General features: G+C 40.6%; 2 protein-coding genes across 6 annotated transcripts in view; one reads left to right on the top strand and one right to left on the bottom strand.

Moving 5' to 3' along the window:
* The window catches only part of LOC133485612 (golgin subfamily A member 7B-like), a 238,568-nt gene that overhangs the window by 104,143 nt on the left and 112,662 nt on the right, over positions 1-21,763 (top strand). The window lies entirely within an intron of this gene.
* zgc:171482 (zinc finger protein) overlaps positions 1-21,763 on the bottom strand; it is a 79,465-nt gene that overhangs the window by 53,041 nt on the left and 4,661 nt on the right. For both annotated transcript variants that reach the window (XM_061789594.1, XM_061789593.1), the window contains exon 2: positions 567-683. In XM_061789594.1, coding sequence (XP_061645578.1) covers positions 567-683 — 117 coding nt within the window. The remainder of the gene's footprint in view (positions 1-566; positions 684-21,763) is intronic.

The following is a 21,763-nucleotide window of genomic DNA, read 5'->3' as shown; positions in this document are numbered from 1 at the left end:
GTTGTGTGTGTGTGTTTGCTCATCTAATTAGCGTGGTTGGTACACACTCAAGCATGCGAACACACGTTGGTGCCGTCCTCGCTCGCTCTCTCCAGATAAGTGCTTGTCCTGATTAGTTTCCTTGTTAATCCCAATTGTGCCTTGTAATCAAGAAAGACCCTAATGCATGAATGTAGTGTGCGTGTGTGTGTGTGTATGCATGTTCACTTGGTAAATATAGGACAGGGCTGATTATTTAATGGACATTCATTAAATCACTCTTAGGGAGTATGCTGAGAGGTAGAGCACATTAAAACAAATAGTACATTTGTGTGTGTGCGCTTGTTTGTGTGCGATCCCCAACCATTACAATGATGCATTAAGTCTATGGATAATGGATGAGCACTGTTTTTCTGTACAAATAAGCCCAATACGAAGACCACAGCGCAGGAATCTGTCTGCCAAAGCAACATTTGTGCGTGCAATTCCTTTTGTGTTCACTCAGCTTGAAAATGAATCAAAAAAATAAATAGAGAGAGAAAAAAAAGCCAGTGATGACAAAAAAAGATGTACGGAGACAGACTCACCTCATAATGTGCCGTGCGCTGGGACTCGGAAATGAGCTGGGCATTGCAAATGTTGCAGTAACTCTCTGTGAACAAGCCTCCATCCAGCATGCCCGCAGACTTCATCTTCATCGGAGACTAGACACAAACACACAAATAACAAATAATTGGATTTGTGAGGAATGTCAGCTTGTGTTTGAGTTTCAAAAGCGTGCGCATGTCAATTCAGTAATAGTTTCGATTCAGAATGACAGATCCACCATGACACTTTGTCATCCTGCGGATTGTTTTAGCTTCAGTTTGGGGAACAATGGCCTGAAGGTTTGACTTGTGGTGGTGCACTTTATTTAGCAAGGAATTTTTCAATCATCTTACCACCATTCCATGAATCATGAATTCATCATGAAATAAATGAAGGTGGCATTAAGATATATTGAGTCATGTTTGTATTTACGAGTACAGTAATGCCTTGGTGATTGTCATGGTTCCAGTGGAAATAAGTAATGTATTTCCTCGTACAGTGGCCAAGGGTGTTTATTTACACAACTGCAGATTGATGGAGGTGTCCTTCATTTATATAATGTAAAATGTCCTTTTTGCATATTTTTCACAAATAAATTATGATGATGCAGTTCATGTCAAGTCAAACTAAATAAAAAGGATTATTGCAAAGAAATCACGTGGCTCCCCGGAACATAGACCAATGGACACATAATTGTGGGGGAATGACATCACCACTAGTACGCTAGACAGTCGTTAAAGATGACATCTCCACAAAACATGAGATAATATTTAATATTATGCAGGAAACTCATTTACACTCTCGGTCTCCACACACAGTCAACTGAGAGACTTTACGTTCTTCGGTAGGTGCTTCTGTTTTGGTTAGCCAGTCTATTAGATTTCATTCTATTTTACGATGTATCGTATGTGTGCTGTAATTGACCAAGACAATGCCCACAATATCAAAGGGAGAAAGGCATGTTAGCTAAACAATGTTGTTTAAGTGAACCAAAAATTACTGGTCTGCTTTATGCTACTTAAAGTACATTACTTGTGTATAATAGCCTGCTAAACTAACTTGATTGTGTCTCACAGTTTACACAATATATTAATAATTTTGAAGCAGACTCGGGCAAATTGTCCCGCGCCATTAATCCACCAAGACCTGAGAAGCCAAGTGGAGTTTGTCATTGTGGATTCTTAACAACCTGAAAGTGTCTCATTGCTTTTGTAGCGAGTACCATAGTCTAAAAATGTTTTAATGATGTACTCGGAGCTCCCGTGTTCAATTTTCTATTCTCTTCATTATGTGCACCCTGCAGTGCAGTGCTCTGACAAGGTTAGGTAGAGTAACGGGTCTTTAGGGAATGATCCAGGAACAGCAACTGCTAAAGTGAATTAGATCTTTGCCCCAAGGAAGATCTAGATGTTTGCAGGGGCAAAAATCTTATGCGGCTGAAGATACAGGTACACGGCTGCTTCAGAGGTCACTTCCACTAAGTGTGAAATAAAACTGGCATTATGCTGAAAAGAATCACAGTGTCAGTGATGGTATTGAGTAGCTAGTGACAGTAAGTAGAAGTCTTTATCTCACGTTGAGTGTGTAATTACTTCGCACCAGTGCACGACATCGTCACTTCAGTACACACATCTAAACACGCATGCGGCTTTTTAATTATCCCTCTATATTCATCCCGTGTGTTTAGTGCACTCTGGACCTTTCAATTAACTGCAGACATGCTGTATAGACGGTTCCATTATCTTACTCAACCCACAGAACCTTCACACATCAACATTTAGTAGACACGCAGATGCTATTCATCTTTAGCTGCAGACTATCACTTATTTTTTTTAAAAATGCTCCTTTGAAATGATTATGACCACACAGTCGATGGCGGGCCGCAACACTACCAACCGATCGTAATTTGAAAAACATATTAGCTTCTGCCACTGGTCAATTTAATCATCACCAGCGAAAGCTCGTCTTTGCCATCATGCTCCACCCTCATTTATGCATGCAACTCAAAACCATGTTTAAAGTTATCCATTTGTCTTGTATACCCGGTCAGACTTTGAATGTAATACAGTATAACCTATAGTACCCCGTTGAATGAATAGGTACATATTGGGAACCAATTTTTTAGATATGTCCTGTCACCACTAAGTGGCCCTGTGACTATCCATCCATCCATCCATTTTCTGAGCCGCTTCTCCTCACAAGGTTCGCGGGCGTGCTGGAGCCTATCCCAGCTATCATCGGGCAGGAGGCGGGGTACACCCTGAACTGGTTGCCAGCCAATCGCAGAGTACATACAGACAAACAACCATTCACACTCGCATTCACACCTACGGGCAATTTAGAGTTGTCAAATAACCTACCATGCATGTTTTTGGGTGATGGGAGGAAAATGTTCACCAGGATACACACTTTCTGCAGTAGTATAGGATCATATAATGGACAATCATACAGTATCCCACAGTATAAAATTAGGTGTTTGTAGACAATTGTCTCATATTAACAGGTTGAAAGTAATTAATTCACATTTTATCCAGTATACTCACAAATGCACACATTGCTAGTCTTACCTCATCCGTGTACAATCTTAAAAAAACTGGCTTGAGATCAGCCAGGCGTCAAACTGTTAAACCCCTGCCTAATTAAAAGATGGAGTGACAGCAGGAATAGCCTTATCTACTTAATATCTCCATTATTTGTGAATATCACAAGTGGGACGTGATCGGCAGGCTAATTAATAGGGGCTATCAGTTGGTGGGATTTGCGGAAATGCATGACCAACAAAGCGTAAAGATGAAAAGACAGATAGCGGAGGAATTAATGAAAGTGGGAAAGGGGTGGGGGAGGCCTGGTGGGTAGCATGACCGAGGAGATGTTCATACTCTTGTGATATCTTCATGTTTGGAATTTAAAGCCACTTAATTTCCGTAGGAAAATACAGTATTATGTCGCAGAGAATCTCATTTTGTTGTGACATAATGATAAAGTTTTTCAACGGCATGAGCCAAAAGCTGGGTACGTTGTCTCCTTAGCATAAGCAGGCTGTTTAGTCAGATGAAGCCGAGAGTAAATCGTCAATCTCATCTGCATTTCGTTTTCGGTCAAACGCATTTAAAGAGGGCAGCATAAACTGTGGACTTTGTGAACCCATTTTCTCAGTCAGGGTCCAATTTCAGTTCAAAAAGACTTTAAATGCTCTTGCTTTCTTTCTTTGAAGTAACTAAGCTCACTTGGAAATGGTTGTCAACTCCGAGTAAAATAAAAGTACAATAGAATTTAAAGTCGAACACCATGTGATTGCGCACTTCTTGAATTGCAATTGAATCTAAAACAGTTACAATCTCGTGAGACGTCAGCTCTTTCCTTTTTTTGACATCCATCACAGTTGTGACTGCAGTGTTGTGTGTGTCCATGTTTCTTTTCCTGGGAGCTCCGAAACCTCTGCCCAGTCTGCCCCGATTCTTCTCGCGTCTCAATGACAGTGTTTTTTTTCTTTTGTTTTAAGCCCCAGTTTTACTTCACATGAATTCTAATGTACCAGTAACATTGTTTGATATAGAAAAAAAAAATTAATGCCTCCCCCTAATAGAAGCTTTCCTCATCTGCAGTTGAGTAAATAAACAAAGCCCCAAGCGAAGTACGGTATTTCCGTTAACACTTGAAACTGAGAACACGAGTTTAATTAAGGACAAGAGATGGACATGATAAACTAAGCGTTTAAAAAAAATAGCCCTAAACTCAAATTAGACACAGTACTGAGGGGGGGGGAAGGATTAGCATGCAAGCCAGACCGAGATGCCTGAAGACAGTCAACCTTAAGCGGATTCTCTTTTTAAGACCACATCAAGTATTTAACATGAATGTGAACTCTGAGCCTCTTTACTGAAATCTCAGTGCCTCTGGCCCATTATTCATTAAAAAACTGTCACTGCATTTGGAGGTGGCTTTTATATCTTTCTAATAACCGCTCAGGTATTTTTCCACCACCTGAGCTTGGTATATCCATTTGATTTTTAACATCCCTTGTACCCTGATAGCTCTGTTCAAAATGAACACCTCTTGTACAGCGAGATATCTAAAATTTTTACGCAATAAGGGGCAGGATTAGCAGAAATACTGAATAGTCAGCGTTCACTCATAATGTCGGTCAAAGTCTATTGAAGGCAAATGAACATGAAGCTGTGGCTTTCAGGGGCTATTTAAGTTTTTAATAAAGTCCTCAGCGGGCCAAACTAATCCTTGCCCTAAACCAACTAATCTCAACCTTAACCATAAACCTAAACCCCTAACCTCATATCTCTAACCATACATTTTACACCAAACCTTGACAGTAATCTCTGTTCTTACCCATAACATTCACCTAACCCTAACCATAACCACATCCCCAAACCCTAAAACTTAAACCTAACCCTCTAAACACAACCCTTACCTTAAACACAAAACCTAACCATTACCCTAAACCTTAAATCCTAACTCTAATGCTAATCTCTGCTCTTTTGTATCAGTTGCCCGGTTCTATTTTTCCTTCTTAGAATTTCATGGCAGGATGGATCTGAAGAAGTAGCACAGCAGGTGACCGCAGTACTTTTTGCCAAGTCCATCCAAAAAAAAAAAAGCTGCTGTGAACTACACTGCAACACATTGTTGTCTTTGCAACGGACAATCAAAACTGCTGAAAGGATTGTCGGTACCCCCCTACCTACTCTTGAGTACTTGCATGCTGCCAGAACTAAGACAAGAGTGTGCAAAATCCTCTCGGACCCTCCACATCCCGGTCACCGGCTCTTCCGGCTCCTTCCCTCAGGAAGGCGCTACCGATCAATGCAAACTAGAACTAGTAGACATTGCAACAGCTTCTTCGCTCTTGCAATCAACTTCTTAAACACCTAACCTACAATTCCATTGCAACATGCTGGCAATTTTTTTTGTCTTGAGTTTGTTGTCACATTTCTGTTGGGCCAATTATATATTATTCATGCACTCACTGTAGTAGTCTCGCCACGCTGCACTATTTGCATATCTGTTGTTGACCAATACTGGCCACTCATGCCAGAGTAGCATCTGCCCCATTTGCACAGTGACTGAGGAGTATCTGCAACATTTGCACAATCAACATTGTCCCAGAATATCGCACTACTCGCTTGAAGTCTCCCGGACTATTGCAATATTAGTCATTCGAACTGCTCTAAGTGCTAGAGGACATCTTTTTGCACAATTCTCCCAAAAAAATTTTTTATCGGCATTACCATATAACTAGCAACCCTTTATTGCTCAGTGACTGTTTTTTTTTTTTTTTGTCAATGTCTTTATTTCTCAAAAGTGTTCTCTGTCAATTGACTGTCTGTTGTCATACTAGAGCAGCTCCAATTACAGGAGACAAATTCAAAAACAAATGTGTTTTTTTGGACATATTTGGCAAATAAAGATGATTCTGATTGTTTCACATTTTCAGTAGTTGCTCCTTTTGTTTGAGCTAAAGAACTGAGTTTTTATTGAAATGTCAAATTATGCAGCCAGAATATGAACTATTGACCCCAGCCTTTGAGCCAATGACCTCTTTAATGACTCACTCACGAGACCAACTAGCTTGATAATATGAAACCTCATACATTGCAAAAGCACTCGGCAGTACCACTTTGATGGTCGACATCACAAGCAGCTCAGTTTCTTGCTACCCCTCGAAATACATGTACACCCAGATGAACAAGCCTCCCTCTTGCACAGAAGCAATCAAAGGTTCCAGGCTGAGTCTGGTAATAAAAAAAAAAAGAAAGTCTTCAAAGGAATCCAAAAGCTAATTCAACGCATTTGCACTGTGCTAAATACAGCAAACTAATGCAAATACAGCGGGGCATAAACACAACGGTGCAAAATAGGAATACAATGTAGAAGCCGAAATAGCTGACACAGATACATTATTAGGACTCCTGTGTATGTTCCAGCCCTCATTTCATGAAGATAACACTTTTAATTTAGAGGTATTTTGGATTATTGTTCATATTTTTTTTCTTTATTTAAGGGAGTCAATGTAAAAAAACAGCTTTTGAGTAAAAACTGAGAGCTAGCATCAAGACAATCAGACTGAGAAGATGTCCGTGATTTCAAATTTCATGAACATCTAACAGACTACAAGACAAATTTGGTCTTTCACAATTACACTATGTCAGACTGCTGCAATAAAATCTTGTATTCCAATACCACCGCATCCCGTCTTTTACGAACATTGGGCTTTATCTGGTCAACTCAAACGCGACCGGATACACTCGTTACCATGGCGACGACAACAACAATGGATCGCGCAAATTAATTGTGTGTGGGGGTCCACGGGGGAGAATAATAAAATAAGGAAAATACGTGTGGTGGTCATCACTGAAGCTCGGGAGAGGATGTTCATTCACGGATTGCTTGAGCTATGTTCACATACTTTTAATACGATACGGCTCGCAAGCAGACAACAAAAGTTAACTAAGTTAGCACTCATTATTTCTGTCATGTTGTGATGTTGGTTTGACCTGACTGAAAACTTAAACTTATGTCAGTGGCCAATCCTTGAATGCCCCTTGGATGGCATTGTTTTACCTTTTGTCTAATATTTGTCTAAAAGTATATACAGCTAATGGACAAGTCATTTAAATAGACACATTGGTCCATCTTGTGATCGGATCGGTGATAGGTTAGCGTTTTTCTAAATTCGTTGATTGGTGATCGGCCCCAAAAATCCTGATCGTGTAAAGCCTATTATATATTGTATTGCATAAAGTTCTGCTGGGAATTTAGAAATGTGGACATCATGAGACCCGACTTTAAAGCATTACAGACAAACATAAGCAAAAAGAAAATGTAAAAAAACATGGCCAACAATATGCTCGTATTTATACAGTTTGTCATTAGCTCAATTGACTGTCACCAGTCCTGGCAGCAATATGGAGACATGTAGCAATGCAGTATATCCACAGCCAATTTCTACACAGTTAAATGCTAATATTTAATCATTCCACTTTCCTCATTAGAGTCACGGGTGAGCTGGAGCATATCCCAGCTGACTCCTGGGGAGTGGCAGGGGGACAGCCTGCCTGGACTGGTCATCAGTCATTCGCAGGGCACATACTATATACTGTAGACACAAACAACCAATCAGGCTAAAATTCACACTTATGAACTATTACAGTTTAATTAACCTAACATGCTTGTTTTTGGAATGGGGGAGGAAGCTGGAGTACCGGAAGAAAACCCACACAAGCACAGAAAGAACTCCACAAAAGCTGGAGCCCAGATTTGAACCCCACACCACAGAACTGTGAGGCAAACATGCCAACCCCTGGTTCACTGTGCTGTAATAGTTCATATTAAATATAATTAAATTAGTCCACATTTCCTAATTTAAAGTTTTCTAGCAGCCTATGACTTCTGCTCCGAGTTGTGTTGCTTAAATTGGCACTCCAATTAACATTTCCTGGGAAGTGGTAGAGAACAACAAACTTTTGCTCTTCCTCTTCACTGTTGTTCCAAATTGTGCATCTCATGCAGTGGTTGCACGTTCCTCTCCATCTACAATCTGAACAGTCTGCCTGTGTGCAGCTCCTCCCTCTGCTCGCCCTTCCTGTGGTGCGAGCATGGCCTCAAGTGCAGTGATTATTCATGAGGGACGGTGTAGGCTAGACTTATCAACTCATGAGAAAGAAGAGCTACTGTATCATGCATCTTACTACTTCTGCAGTGGATTACAGTGCATCATGAATTGAAGCATTCCTCCTGCCGAGTGATAACTTCTCGAATTATTCATGATATTTGCAATGCGGATGCATGTCTTCTCATTTGCATTTAAAGAGTTCGTACAGCTTCACAACCTGGAAAACGTAAAATATTCCACGATCTTGCAGAGGAAGAAAATTTAAAGAGAGCCTCATTTTCTTGAACGCAAATCCATCATTGAGCAACAAAGATTGCGGAGAATCATGTCCTTGATTTCGGTGTGAGCCAAACAGATATTTACAACAACCAGTTGGTCCAGTGACGTAAAACTCCAGGATTCTTTATGTGAGGTAAAATTGAGCTCCTGTGACCCATCGGCGATGTAGCAAAATAAATGTCTTCATTCTGGTGTTTTAGATTATCCGCAGCTTTCCTACTGCACGGCTGCTTGAGTGAAGACAGCACAATAACCTCTGAGAAATAAAGAAACAATAAACAATAGAATTCAAACAAAGGTTCGGTATTGATACAGTCATGAATGTATATTCAGCTGGGGATATTATTTGTTCATAATATAATCAGTCATGCATAGAATTGATAGAAGAGCACCAGCCACAGAAGAGTACAATTGAAACACTTCCAAGGCTGCTGCCGACTTCATTATCACATTTTAAACACCACTATAAAATGCTTTCCTAAAAAAGAAAAGTTTCACGATGCTCAAAACAATCAGCGTACCAAGTTTATTTTCACTTTGCTCATTTCTAAAGGATCCAAACAAATGTGACGTAATTCCATTAAAAATAATGAGTGAAACTGTGAGTGAAAGCTTAATGTTAGGTTAGGTACTATAGATACTTTTTTGATCCCGTGCCCCGTGATTGACTAGCAACCAGTCTGGGGTATACCCTGCTTTTTACTCAAAGTCAGCTGCGATAGGCTCCAGCTCACCGTGAACCTAATGGGGGCAAGCGCTATGGAAAATTGATGGATCTATTGAGCCCAAAGGAAACCCTGGCTTCTTTCTAGGGAACTATAATACTAAATTCAATATTTTGATCCAAGACAATCATTTGAGTGCAGTTTTTCATATTTTGCAAAATGTTAAATCATACATACTGTATATCTAATTGTCACGATATACTTTTATTATATTTCATTAATGTATTATAATCTTGTCATTACTATCATTATTTTCTTTGCTGATTGGCTGGACGAAGTTCAACTTTCTTATAATATGACTTCATAGGTTCATTTCACACCCACTTAAGTTATCAAATATGGTTCAATTACCAGATTTAATGGCAATTAGGGATGGGCGTAATAATACAAAATAATGGTTGAACTGATTGGTCATAGGCAATTAAAAATATTCTTCTGGCGGGCGTCATCTATTACTCGCATTGTTGGGCTATTCACGTGTCGCCGGGCTCGCCCTCTTCCCCTATACGAACACTACTTGGATGTAGTCAGCAGAAGCGATGTTAAGTCAGTCTCATGTCTTATGCCTAGATCAGACTACAGGACAAATTTGGTCTTTCACGAGGGCACGATGTCAAACTACTGCTTTCAAATCTTGCTGTATCTTGGTCAGACAGTGGCAACGCTACAAAACGGATATTCCAATACCATCGTATCCCGTCACTGGGCTTTATCTTGTCAAATCTTACACTGTCGGGGAGGCGGGACCAGAAAACGTGTCACCTTTCACCGCAACCGGATACAACATGGTAAACTTTTTATTTTGGTGTCGTAGGGCTATTGGAGGGCCAAATCGTTGGTTGTGGATTATGTTTATGTATTAGGTTTCTGACAAAATATGTCAGGCCCGATCTGGGAAATCGCCCACGATAGCTAATCGGGCCAATATCGGCGCTAAAATCCTGTAGTCTGATTTAAGAATTAAGAAGACCAAAATGACAGCTTTGTGAAGCTGCGCTTCATCCATGCTTTGAGTAGGGATGGGAATTGACAAGAATTTAGCAAGATCCCAATACTTATTCTCTTATCAGTTCTTATTGGGTGAGGGAACAAAATAATACAAATGGGTTTGTTTGTTTTAACTCTTTAATATCTTCAACTTTAGACACAACATAGAGCATATACAGTCTGCACACAAAAGGAAAGTAGGAGACTTCTCAAACTATGTCAAGAGAGCAAAGAGCTCAATGCAGTTTTTGCATACCTTACAAGATATCAGAATGCCCTAGGAAATGAACAGACGAATCAAAGGAGAACTTCTAACTTTCATCGTTGCTGCAAGGATATCAGCTCTCGTTAACCCACCAGGTATAGATTTTTATTTATTTTATTTTTTATTATTATTATCCTGGAGACGTTTCCCGATGTATGACACTTTGTCTAGTAACATTTGGGAAGAGTGCTCCTTTTGGATTCAACTTGATCCAAAAATATTCAGACATACAAGAAAATGTGTGTTTTGCAAGAACAGTTGACCTGATTTTGCAAAATACTTTCCGCATGATTATGGAAATCCACTTTTTAGAAACTGCCACCTCCAAACAACAACAAGGCACATAAGTGGTCTCACAAGCGGCCGAGCTCCTGTCAATTTAAGCCATCCATCCATTTTCTGTACCGCTTATCCTCACTCGGGGTCACATCGGGAGCCTATCCCAGCTATCTTTGGTCGAGAGGCGGGGTACACCCTGAACTGGCCGCCAGCCAATCGCAGGGCACATATATACAAACAACCATTCATACTCACATTCACACCTACGGGCAATTTAGATTCTTCAATTAACCTACCAAGCATGTTTTCGGGGTCTGGGAGGAAACCGGAGTACCTGGAGAAAACCCACACAGGCACGGGGAGAACATGCAAACTCCACACAGGCAAGGCCGGGATTTGAACCCGGTCCTCAGAACTGTGAGACAGATGTGCTAACCAGTCAGTCACCATGCCGCCGTCAATTTAAGCGTTGTTTTGTTTTTGTTATTGTTTTTTTCTGAGACGAATCGAACGGAATCGTCAGGCAAGCAAAGAAGCAATTCCTAGGAATCTAATTACTGGCAACCGGTTCTTAAAAAGAACCGATTTCTATCCCTAGATGTGAGATAACGCCTCTTGGAAGCCTTATACATACTGTATATAAATACTGGCATGGAGTTAAGAACATTAAAAATTATATATATTTTTTAAAAGAATGGCATTAATGTTCAATGAGGTTTATTCATACTCTTATGAAAAAATTCTCCAAAGCATCTTTTAGGCTTTGTATTAACCTTGAGTTATTGAGTTTTGAGTCCCAAAAAAAAACATTATCTTCCCATTTTTAAGAGTTTGAACAGAGCTCATTGAAAATGCTCAGGAAAGAAAATGTCAAAAAGAATAAGAATACAATGCGGTCCCTCCATTTAGCTATTCTCACCTCACAATCCTGGACAACATCTTCCTGCTGGTGAGGTGTTGAGGTTCCTCTCTCAGGATACCTTAGTGGTATTAATGGCAGATTATCTGCTTGGGGCCATGATATGGACACATTAGAGGGTGAATCAGGACTATTATCGTTTTCCAGTTAAGCCGAGCCCATCCCTGCCTCTCTGTGTGGTTAGTAACAGACTTAGGCATGTGACTTAATGGTGGGTAGACAACATTGCGCTGTTATGCTGCTGTAACATATGGGTAAGGATATACTGGATGGCAACAAAACTGTTGGGGTCTCCATATTCTGTGAGCGGCTAATTGCTGTCTTTTATAGTGTTGGCGGAACTTTCCAGGCAAACACTTCAGGAGCTGTGGGGCATCTATAAAGTACTTGTGGTTTTTGCACCCACATTCAAAATCACATCTGTATTGGATGCGAAACTCCAGGGGTGTCAAACCCAACAAAACTGATAAAAAAAAAAAAGCAATAAAAGTTTTTTTTTTCCCCCCCAAAAGGGCTATGGAACAAAAATATAAGCTTGAAGGTTTTTCAGGGCATTCTTGGCAGTCTCTGTGTAGTACCACCACATATTTATTTTGGTAGGCAGCAAATGAAGTCATAATTCAATAGTTTCATGAATATAATCCCCAAAACCTACAGGAAAAAGTCACTTATGAGCAATCTTTTCAAAGTTATTGAAAAAAGGTTTCCTGTGAGACTGCAGTTTCTTGGTTAAAAATAAATAAAAATTGGAAACATTTGAAGTCAGGCAAAGGACATTTTGTAATACTTCTCTCTCCCTCAACCCGCAATTATTGCATCACCCAATTAGGAAACAGAAACAGGCTCTTTGTGAGGTGACACAAAGGTCTAGAGCACTGCAAAGCGAACGCAGTGTAATTTATTTGACGGCCTCCCACTTCCTTCAAGTGTGGCGCACTATCTAAGCGTATATAAATAGAATCTGTTACCGTACGGCTGACAGCTAATGAAACACTGTGGTCCTCCTAAGACACACCCACATGTGTCCTTGTGGGATCAACTGTCAGTCACAGGGTTCCAATTATATAACTGTATATGAGTGTAAATATAAATTGATGTACTTACAAAGGTTCACAAGTGTGAAATTCCCACTGAGATATGTGGAAACAAATCACATATTACCAAAATGGTGCCCTGTGACTGAATGGCGACCAGTTCCTGTTGTAGTTCGCCTTTCGCCCGAAGTAAGCTTGGATAGGCTCCAGCGCCCCGCGACCTTGAATAGGATAAGTGGTGTGGAGAATGGATGGCTGGATATTACCAAAATGCACACCGGCATGGTCTTATAGCTATGCAGCAAGTGCAAACCTGAATAGATGTCACAGCACACATCAGTGTAATGCTTAGAAAGTGTGTCTATCATACAGTATGTGAATGGGAGGAAACAAGTTCCTACTATAATAATTCTGCCTCCAAGTGCACTGCATTATTGACAGAAACAAACCCTTATACAAGCGTTTGTACAAAAAAATTTAAAAAAACGCACTGAAGAAATACAGTGAGTTGATTTTAGGCGTGTTTTTCGCCACCCAGTTTTCAAGCGCACAGATGCAGTTGGTAGACTTCTTGGCGATCACACAAAGGAACTGGGGACCTTTTCGAAAAGAAGCCTAAGAAAACGAAAGAGCACTGTCAATGAAAAAAAAACTACAGATGCATCTCAAATTTGAATGCTGTGAAAATGTCTAATCATTTCAGTAGTTCAATTCAAAAAGTGAAAATCATATATTAAGTAAATTGATTAAACACGTAGGAAAGTACTTTTCAGAAGACAAATTCGTAACTAATTAAAATAGGTTTGATTGTTTATGTAATATTCTAATATGTTGATGGTTAATCAGATAACAACCCCCCCAAGTTTGTTAGCTGTAAGCAGTAACCATTGAAATTATAACTGTGTGAAGTGAATCTGTTTAATATTTGCGTTTCACTTTTTGAATTGAATCTACTAAAATAAATTAAGTTTCCATATACTATGTAATTAAAGATACATCATAATAACAGGCATTTTCTAAATTTCATCTAATTTACAGAGTCTTTGTCGTCCACATTCACGAGTGTTCCTTTTACAAACAAACTTGATATAAATATCTTACTGTGCTGTGTTCATGCAAATTCTGACCTGACACACTCAAGAGGGGAACACGCTATTGATATGTGTGAGCGTTAAGGGCACGCTGAGACCAGAGCATCACACTCATACTGTGGAGTGGATTAAATAGGGCGTGACCTTGCAGCACCTAGCGTCTATAAATACCAGTGTGTGATGTCTACTCTGAGACACGTGATAATTTTCCATATAAACTTATTCCATGCAACTCTGTGTGTGTAGTGTTACAATCGATTTACTGCATTTAAATGATATTCCAAATAATATGTTCCGTTTCTCAACATTTAAAAGGTCTCGCCGGTTATATGAAAGGGGTTCCAATGTACATGCGTAGAGAAAATTGTTGGCTCGTATGGGTTCTGGGGTTGTTTGTTTACTCTGTGCGGGCTACAATGAAATCTCTAGGCTACTGAGGCATTCTGGAGTGAAAATGAGTCGCATGTGTCAGAAAGCTTGTTCTCAGTTTTGACTCATGGGTCCCCCAGCAGAGTAAAAGACCCAAACCGCACAGGTAAAATTCACCCAAGAATGGCGAAGAACAAAACATCAGACTTCAGTGGTATCTTGGATCTAAATCTCCACACACACACACAAACACACGCACGCACACCATTTAATAATGTTGCACGTATGGAAAAGACAAAATGGACCAAAAATGTAGCGTGCCAAACAGTTATTGTCAGATGAAAAATAGATGTTTTTAAACAGTGTTAAACATCAATGCCTTTGTTCTTCGATCTGTCCACTGTATTGGATGTTTAGCAATTAATCCACGAGAGGGTGGTGCTCTGAGTCCACAAATACTCAGCTAAAAATGTTACACATTTTTCTAGCGACAATTGGTTGATAATTTATTTAGTTTTTTTAATATTTATTTATTTTAATTTTGGCTTGGTATTGCGAGCCAGCTTCAGATACGCTGCCGGTCGAGTAAAGTGAGAAACAGCGTTTTTGCAATCACGTTACTGTAATGCCTTGCATGGGTTTATTGAATGGGACAGTCAAACACACCAATACTAAATGAGAACACTTGCAAAGAGTTGCTGTAGGCCACAGCTCACATTCAGATGCTCACACTGAACTAACTCCAGCCAACCCGACTTTATCTGCTGACGGTCACGCCCCTTAAAGGCACACACCTAACACACAAATACTACCGTACATACAGTAATTATGTTCGTCATCCCACCAGTGACTGTGTATTGCAGCCGGCTGCATGCTTCTACTTGCAAAAGTAGAGCCCATAGTGTGGAAAGTGTAGTCAGTATAAAGACAATATAAACATTTTAACTTGGGGAGGCAGCAGTTCCATACACTACACTGTGTGTATGTGGCACACAGTGACATCACCAAATCAACAATTTGCACACAGTAATTACCTGCCTGTTCATGGTTCGCCATTCACAGTAATTTTGCTTTTTTTTTTTTTTTTTTTTTTTTTTTTTTTATGTACTCTTCATTATTTATTGTTGTGTTTTCTCTGTAATGCCTTAAGATGCCGCAAGATGGTGCCAAACCCCTGAATAGGAATTGGTCTCAAGGAAGTATGTTGTTGGCACACATCTCGACCGAGGGACAAGTTTTCTATGTTGGAGAGGAGCTAAAGTTTAGCCTCGGTTGTTAGTGTGACAAATCCAATAATCTTTTATTTAATCAATTTATTTAAGGGTAACATTGTAACATGCGTTAAAAATATATTAAAGTGTTTTAAATCACAGCATGTGGTATATTTATAGTTTAAACTATTATTATGGGCAATTATAAAAAAATTTGGGGAGTGGCAATTTCCTGCTTTTCACTATTTGCGGTAATTACTGTACAAGTAAAAAAAATAAACTAAATTCACACAAATTTATCCCAATATATAGTTAAGATTTTATAATGGCCACTGATTTATTTTTATTTCCACCGAACATGTCTGAAATTGGCAAGCATTGTGTTGGACCTGGCGGCACTGTGGCGGGCTGGTTAGCACATCTGCCTCACAGTTCTGAGGACCGGGGTTCAAATCCCGGCCCCGCCTTTGTGGAGTTTGCATGTTCTCCCCGTGCCTGCGTGGGTTTTCTCCGGGTACTCCGGTTTCCTCCCACATCCCCCAAAACATGCATGGTAGGTTAATTGAAGACTAAATTGCCCGTTGGTGTGAATGTGAGTGTGAATGGTTGTTTGTTTCTATGTGCCCGGCGACCGGTTCAGGGTGTACCCCTCCTCTCGCCCGGAGAGAGCTGGGATAGGCTCCAGCACGCCCGCGACCCTTGTGAGGATAAGCGGAACGGAAGATGAATGAATGTGTTGGACCTCAGCGGTACCACTGTAAAACACGCAGTTCTGGTCAGGTTCAAACCTAATAAAAATCAAATCTTTCACTTGACTCTCGCTTCATTTTTTGGAGCATTTCCCGCCGTCTCCTTGGCACGCTTTGAGCTGTGACAAAAATGTCAAAGTGTCATCCCTTCCGGGTGTGTTAGGGTCGATCAACTGTGACATTTTAAAGTAGCATGTCACTCACGTGGCTGGAGCAAATTTGATAATCTATTTTGATATTTCGATGCCTCATTCCCTAATGGACCCACAATATCCCGCTCACTCATCCTGCCCACCTGGCAGAGGGCCAGTTTCCGAGCACGGTTATGGAGGGAAAGAAAATTGATTTCTAAATAGCTCTGTCTGCTCGGATATGAAATATGCAAGAAGTTATTAGCCCAACACCGGTATTAACATAACATGACAAGTGTGTCGAGATATAAAATAAAGATGCGTCTGGTTCCCGCTGAGTGATACATGAATCATGATATGCTAACATTTCAGTAAACTAATCATTATCAGCGGATCACAATTATGATGATCTCTGCTTTATCTGAGAGAGCTGGACGCACAACAAGATCTACTTAGCGCTCGTAATATCTCCACCGTGTACACAACCACAGCGGGCAGCTCCGTATTGCTTATTATGCCGCTAATAATGAACGTAGACCGAGAAAGGTCAAATGAGCCACACGCTGATGCGCACACACACTCACGCACACACAAAAGCGCTGATCCAGATACACTCGTGCGAACACTGGCATGCACACAGTCAGCAGAAAGGTCACAGCATACGTTGTTTGTGTGTGTGTGTATATGAATGTGTAAGTCTGTGTGTGTGCATGTGCGTGTCTGAGAGAAGGATATTTGAAGATGATATGCTGCCTGTTGCTATGGAGCGGTACGACTCGCAAAGACTAAAAAAAAAAAACACACACACCTACACACATCATCACATTCTTATAGTCCACAATCAATTAATGCCAGGATTAAAACTTTTTTTTTTTCCCCCCAAATATTGCACTCATATTGATTGTGTAACCATTTTATTCCTGATTTGGTTTGATGAGGAAAATTAACTTGATGATTTTGTATTGATTTATCTGAATGTCAGTGTGGTGTTAGAGTGGTTAGCATGCCTGCCTCACAGCTGAGAGGTCCTGGGGTCAAATCCCATGTGAATGAGGCATGTTCTTGCCGTACTTGTGTGGGTTTTTAGTCGGGTACTCCGGCTTACTCCTACATTCCAAAAACAGACGTGTTAGGTTCTTTGAGGAATCTAAATAGTCCATGTGTGTGAATGGTTGTTTGTCTTTATTTGCCCTGCGATTGGCTGGTGTCAAGTCCACGTTGTACTGTCTTTTGACATCAAAAAATATAAAACAGTGGTGCCTTGAGATACAAGTGACTCAACTTATGAGTTTCTCGATATACGAGCGCTGTATGGTGGCTGTGACGCAAGTCACTTCACAAGCAGCAGTTTGGTAGATACAATTAGTGAACAACTTCAAGTTGTATAATGCCAGTCCCAGTTAAAGGTTAGTGTCAAACATAAAAAAAGAGAATTACACCTTGTGTATTTAAAACAGTCTGATTGCTAAGTGCTAACTCGAAATAGTATCTAAGTTAAAGTGCTTTAATACTTTAAGCAGCGGATATTTGAATAGAAATGATGTATATGGAGATAACAGTACCTACTGTCATGCAGTATATTCTTTATCTTCTGGGAAGAATGACTAATATTAGTGCTGTACTGATGAGCACATGAATTGATGCAGTGTGACATAAATTTATTTTAAATTGTATTCATCTGACGACTGTTTTTATAAAGTACAATGTTATGCAGTGCTATTTTGCTCATTAAATTACACATTACAACAATTTAGGTTGTTTTTTGGGGAAGGGCTGGAATCGAGGCATTTCCATTCATTTCAATGGAAAAATATGATTTGAGATATGAGTGTTTTGAGTTTTGAGCATGGTCAGGCAACGAATTAAACTCATCTCAAAGAATCAATGTATCTATATTTGTGTCTCTTTTTAAAAAAAATATATATGTTAAGCGAATGTTCGGAACAATAAAGGCACAAATGTAGCTCCCTCAGAAGACTTCATCTTCTTTTACGCAAGGGACTGGTTTACAAAATGCATTTATGTGCATCAGATTGTTGTTTTGGTTAGCGACAGAATTCATGTGAACTTTTTAATGTGTGTTTTGTGATTATGGTAATTACGGTTCCTACACTTTTTTTTCCTGAGGGGGAAGCGGGAAACGACTATTTAAGTGGATAATTCAGCTGACTAATTGAGACGTGGTGACTATTAGCGAGGGGGCCAGTTTGAGGAAAAATGGTAATAATCAATTCCACACAATTGACAAAACCTTTTCCAATCAATTCATCAAGAAATGCATTATGATTCCCATCCCAAAGCCTCAGACTGTGTTTGTCTTTTTGCATGTGTATGTGAATGCTTTATTTGAGTTCACAGAAGGAAAGCTAGCACTTTTCAAGAGGACGGCTTCCCTTCAGGGTTGAGTAAATTATGCCAGTTGGTTAATCAGATTCTCCCCCACTTGCATTTCACCACCTCATGAGCGACAGACAGCCAAATGGACTACTTCCAGGTGGCTCAGAGCTCTTCTGCATTATGCACGCATTAATAAACTGGTTGTATTTATTATATACAGTGATTCTTTTTTTAATTTGCCCATGTGACTTGTCACCTGCTTTCTCTGCCTTGGAATGGGAAACATACAACACAGTCTAACTCACAATGTGTGTAAAGATGCAGCTTTTTGTGACAATCAACATTTTGCCAGACAATTCATCTACTTTGTCGTCGGACAAGGATGAAAAGAACAAAAATTCCTCTACCATTAAGGCGAAACAGCAAGACGTCAGGCAGAACAGATGGCACAAACATGGTTACACATGCAATTGTGGAGCGATCCCATGTCAGAGTCTACTGAAATATTGGCACTAATTTAGAACATGCGGTAAGACTCAACCCACAACTGAGAGACTGTTTACATGCTTCAGGTGCTCCTGTTTGGTTAGAAACTGAGTTTTAATGAGCTCCTCAGTTGACTTTAATGTTCATCTGTGAACATTAAAGGTCTACTGAGATTGCAGTTAGTAACTGTGTTTATTTTTATATATTTGTTTGTTTGTAAATGTTCTGTTCAGCTGCTTAGTATTGCAGTATGCTGGATCTGTATGCCTCATCGTGCCAGAACAATTTTGCTCTGCGACCGGCGAGTTTACTTTTCCGCCTCTGTTTCAATTTGTATTGGCACGTACATTCATTGGAAATGCAGTTGGACAGAATGAGGTTTGAGAGGGGGCAGACAGAGAAAAGGGAGAACAGAGCAAAAAAGAACAAAAAGCAAAAAACGACCATAAAACCAAAATAACTTTATAGCATATGAGAGTTTGTGGACTGGAAAGGCAGTGCGACATCCTGTGGTGAAGAAACATGATAGGACGGAACAGGATAGGAAAGGACAGGACAGGGGTATTAAGACAGACATTGATACCCGTGTGTGCTGGGAGTGGCTATGCAGTGCCAATGGCCCGTGTTCGAATCCATCCATCCAGTTTCTGTAGCACGTGTTCTCATTTGGATTTGCAGGAGAGCTGGAGCCTATCCCCGCTGACTCTGCATGACAGGCGGGGCTTACCCTTGACTGGGCACCAGTCGATCACAAGTCACATATAGACAAGCAACCATTCACTCTCAAATTCACTTCACTTCAGTTAACCCAAGAAGCATGTTTTTGGAATGTGGGAGGAAGCTGGAGGACCCGAATAAAAACCCACACGAGCACAGGGAGAACATACGTACAAAAGAGTGACGTAGACGTTAACCACTTGTCCACCTGTAAAGAATTTGAGTGTAAATGAGAAGACAGAAGGCGTCACGGTGGACAAATGGTTAGCACGTCCGCCTCACAGTTCTGAGGAACCGGGTTAAAATCCGGCCTCGCCTGTGTGGAGTTGGCATGTTCTCCCGTGCCTGCGTAGGTTTTCTCCGGGTACTCCGGTTTCCTCCCACATCCCAAAAACATATACGCTAGGTGATTTGAAGACTCTAAATTGTCCGTAGGTATTAATGTGAGTGCACATGGTTGTTTGTTTTCTATGTGCCCTGCGATTGGCTGGCAACCAGTTCAGGGTGTACCGCGCCTCCTGCCCGCAGTTAGCTCGGATAGGCTCCAGCATACCCGCGACCCTAGTGAGGATAAGCGGTGTAGAAAATGGATGGATGGATGGATGAGTAGAGAGTGGCCATACACCAAGCGACTAAATCCTACTGGTGTGCACGTGTAACCAACTTCTTCTTTTCCTGATGGGAAGTAAATGACCTTTTTTTTCCCCGCATAAGGCATGGGTAGAAACGAATAAAAATACACCTCACAATTATACTGAACATAGTTTTTGTGATTAATAGAAGACCTGTGCTTTTTTTCCCTCTACAAGTCAGTCCCATCTTGTGGTAGTGGGCGACACCCCAAGTGTGTTACTTAGGTCAGTTTATTCCAAAATGACTTTTTGGTCTCAGTCATTGCCACAATGACAGGATGTTGGAAATGGAAGTATTCAGGCACCCATCCAGGAACCGGTGGTTGGGGACTGCTGTATGAGAGAGATGGCCACTATTTGCACTTTTCAATTGTATCACAGATACTGTGATGCCACGACCTGAGTACAGTTCAGGTGTAATCGCTCACCAACACCCTTAACTGACAAGGCGAGATCAATAAGTGGATGTACAAACAAGAGTGTGAGTCCTTTGCCTACATGTTGTAATATAGACTGGGTTTAACGCCTCATGTAAGAGCAGAAGATTGAATACGCTAAGGAAAATTTTTGAGCAGTGAAACGACGGCTGCTTGTGAAGATAGAAGTAAACACAGTTGTTTGACCCCCCCCCATGGCACTTGCATTACAATGCATTGGCATTACAATGCGTCTGACTGAAAGATATTTAAGGAGTGTCTGTGTGTGTACAAATATGTGTGGATGGGGAGCTCTTGTGACGGGCAGACAAGAGCAGTGAAAAGACCATAAAGTGGTATCACGCCGCCACAGACGCGCAGTAGAGCAGACGCTCATCCCAAAGTGACGGGTATTTTTCAATTAAAGCAGTTTTAGTGAGATGGAGCAGAAGTAGTGAAACAACAAGTCTTCCATGCATCTCATCCACTGTTAATGTTCATGTTAAAGCTCCCCTCAATGCTCAGTTCGGGGGCTGAGAGAAATGGAATGGCTAGGAATATTATCTGCTTCATTACAATAAACCAATTAAATGACTCTTTGATATCTCCATTATGTTTTTACCACAGCATGAACTTGAAATTATGATTTTAATCAACAAATACTCTCCTGCCTGCCTCTCTGATCACCTTGGCTGCCGTGGTCCAGTCTTCTGGAAGCTCCTCCTGTCCACCGAGAGCCTGTCTCACCTCTTCCCGAAAAGCTGCACAACACTCGTCCTGTCTCAGCTTCCACCACATGGTTCTCTGCTCTGCTTTTGTCTTCCTAATCTTCCTCCCCACCACCAGAGTCATCTTACACACCACCATCTTATGCTGTCTAGCCACACTCTCCCCTACCACTACCTTACAGTCAGTAACCTCCTTCAGATTACATCATCTGCA

Source organism: Phyllopteryx taeniolatus, chromosome 11 (genome assembly GCF_024500385.1).
Source record: "Phyllopteryx taeniolatus isolate TA_2022b chromosome 11, UOR_Ptae_1.2, whole genome shotgun sequence".
Classification (NCBI taxonomy): Eukaryota; Metazoa; Chordata; class Actinopteri; order Syngnathiformes; family Syngnathidae; genus Phyllopteryx; species Phyllopteryx taeniolatus.
Note: the sequence above shows the minus strand (reverse complement) of the source record. Positions and strands in the feature narration are given on the sequence as shown.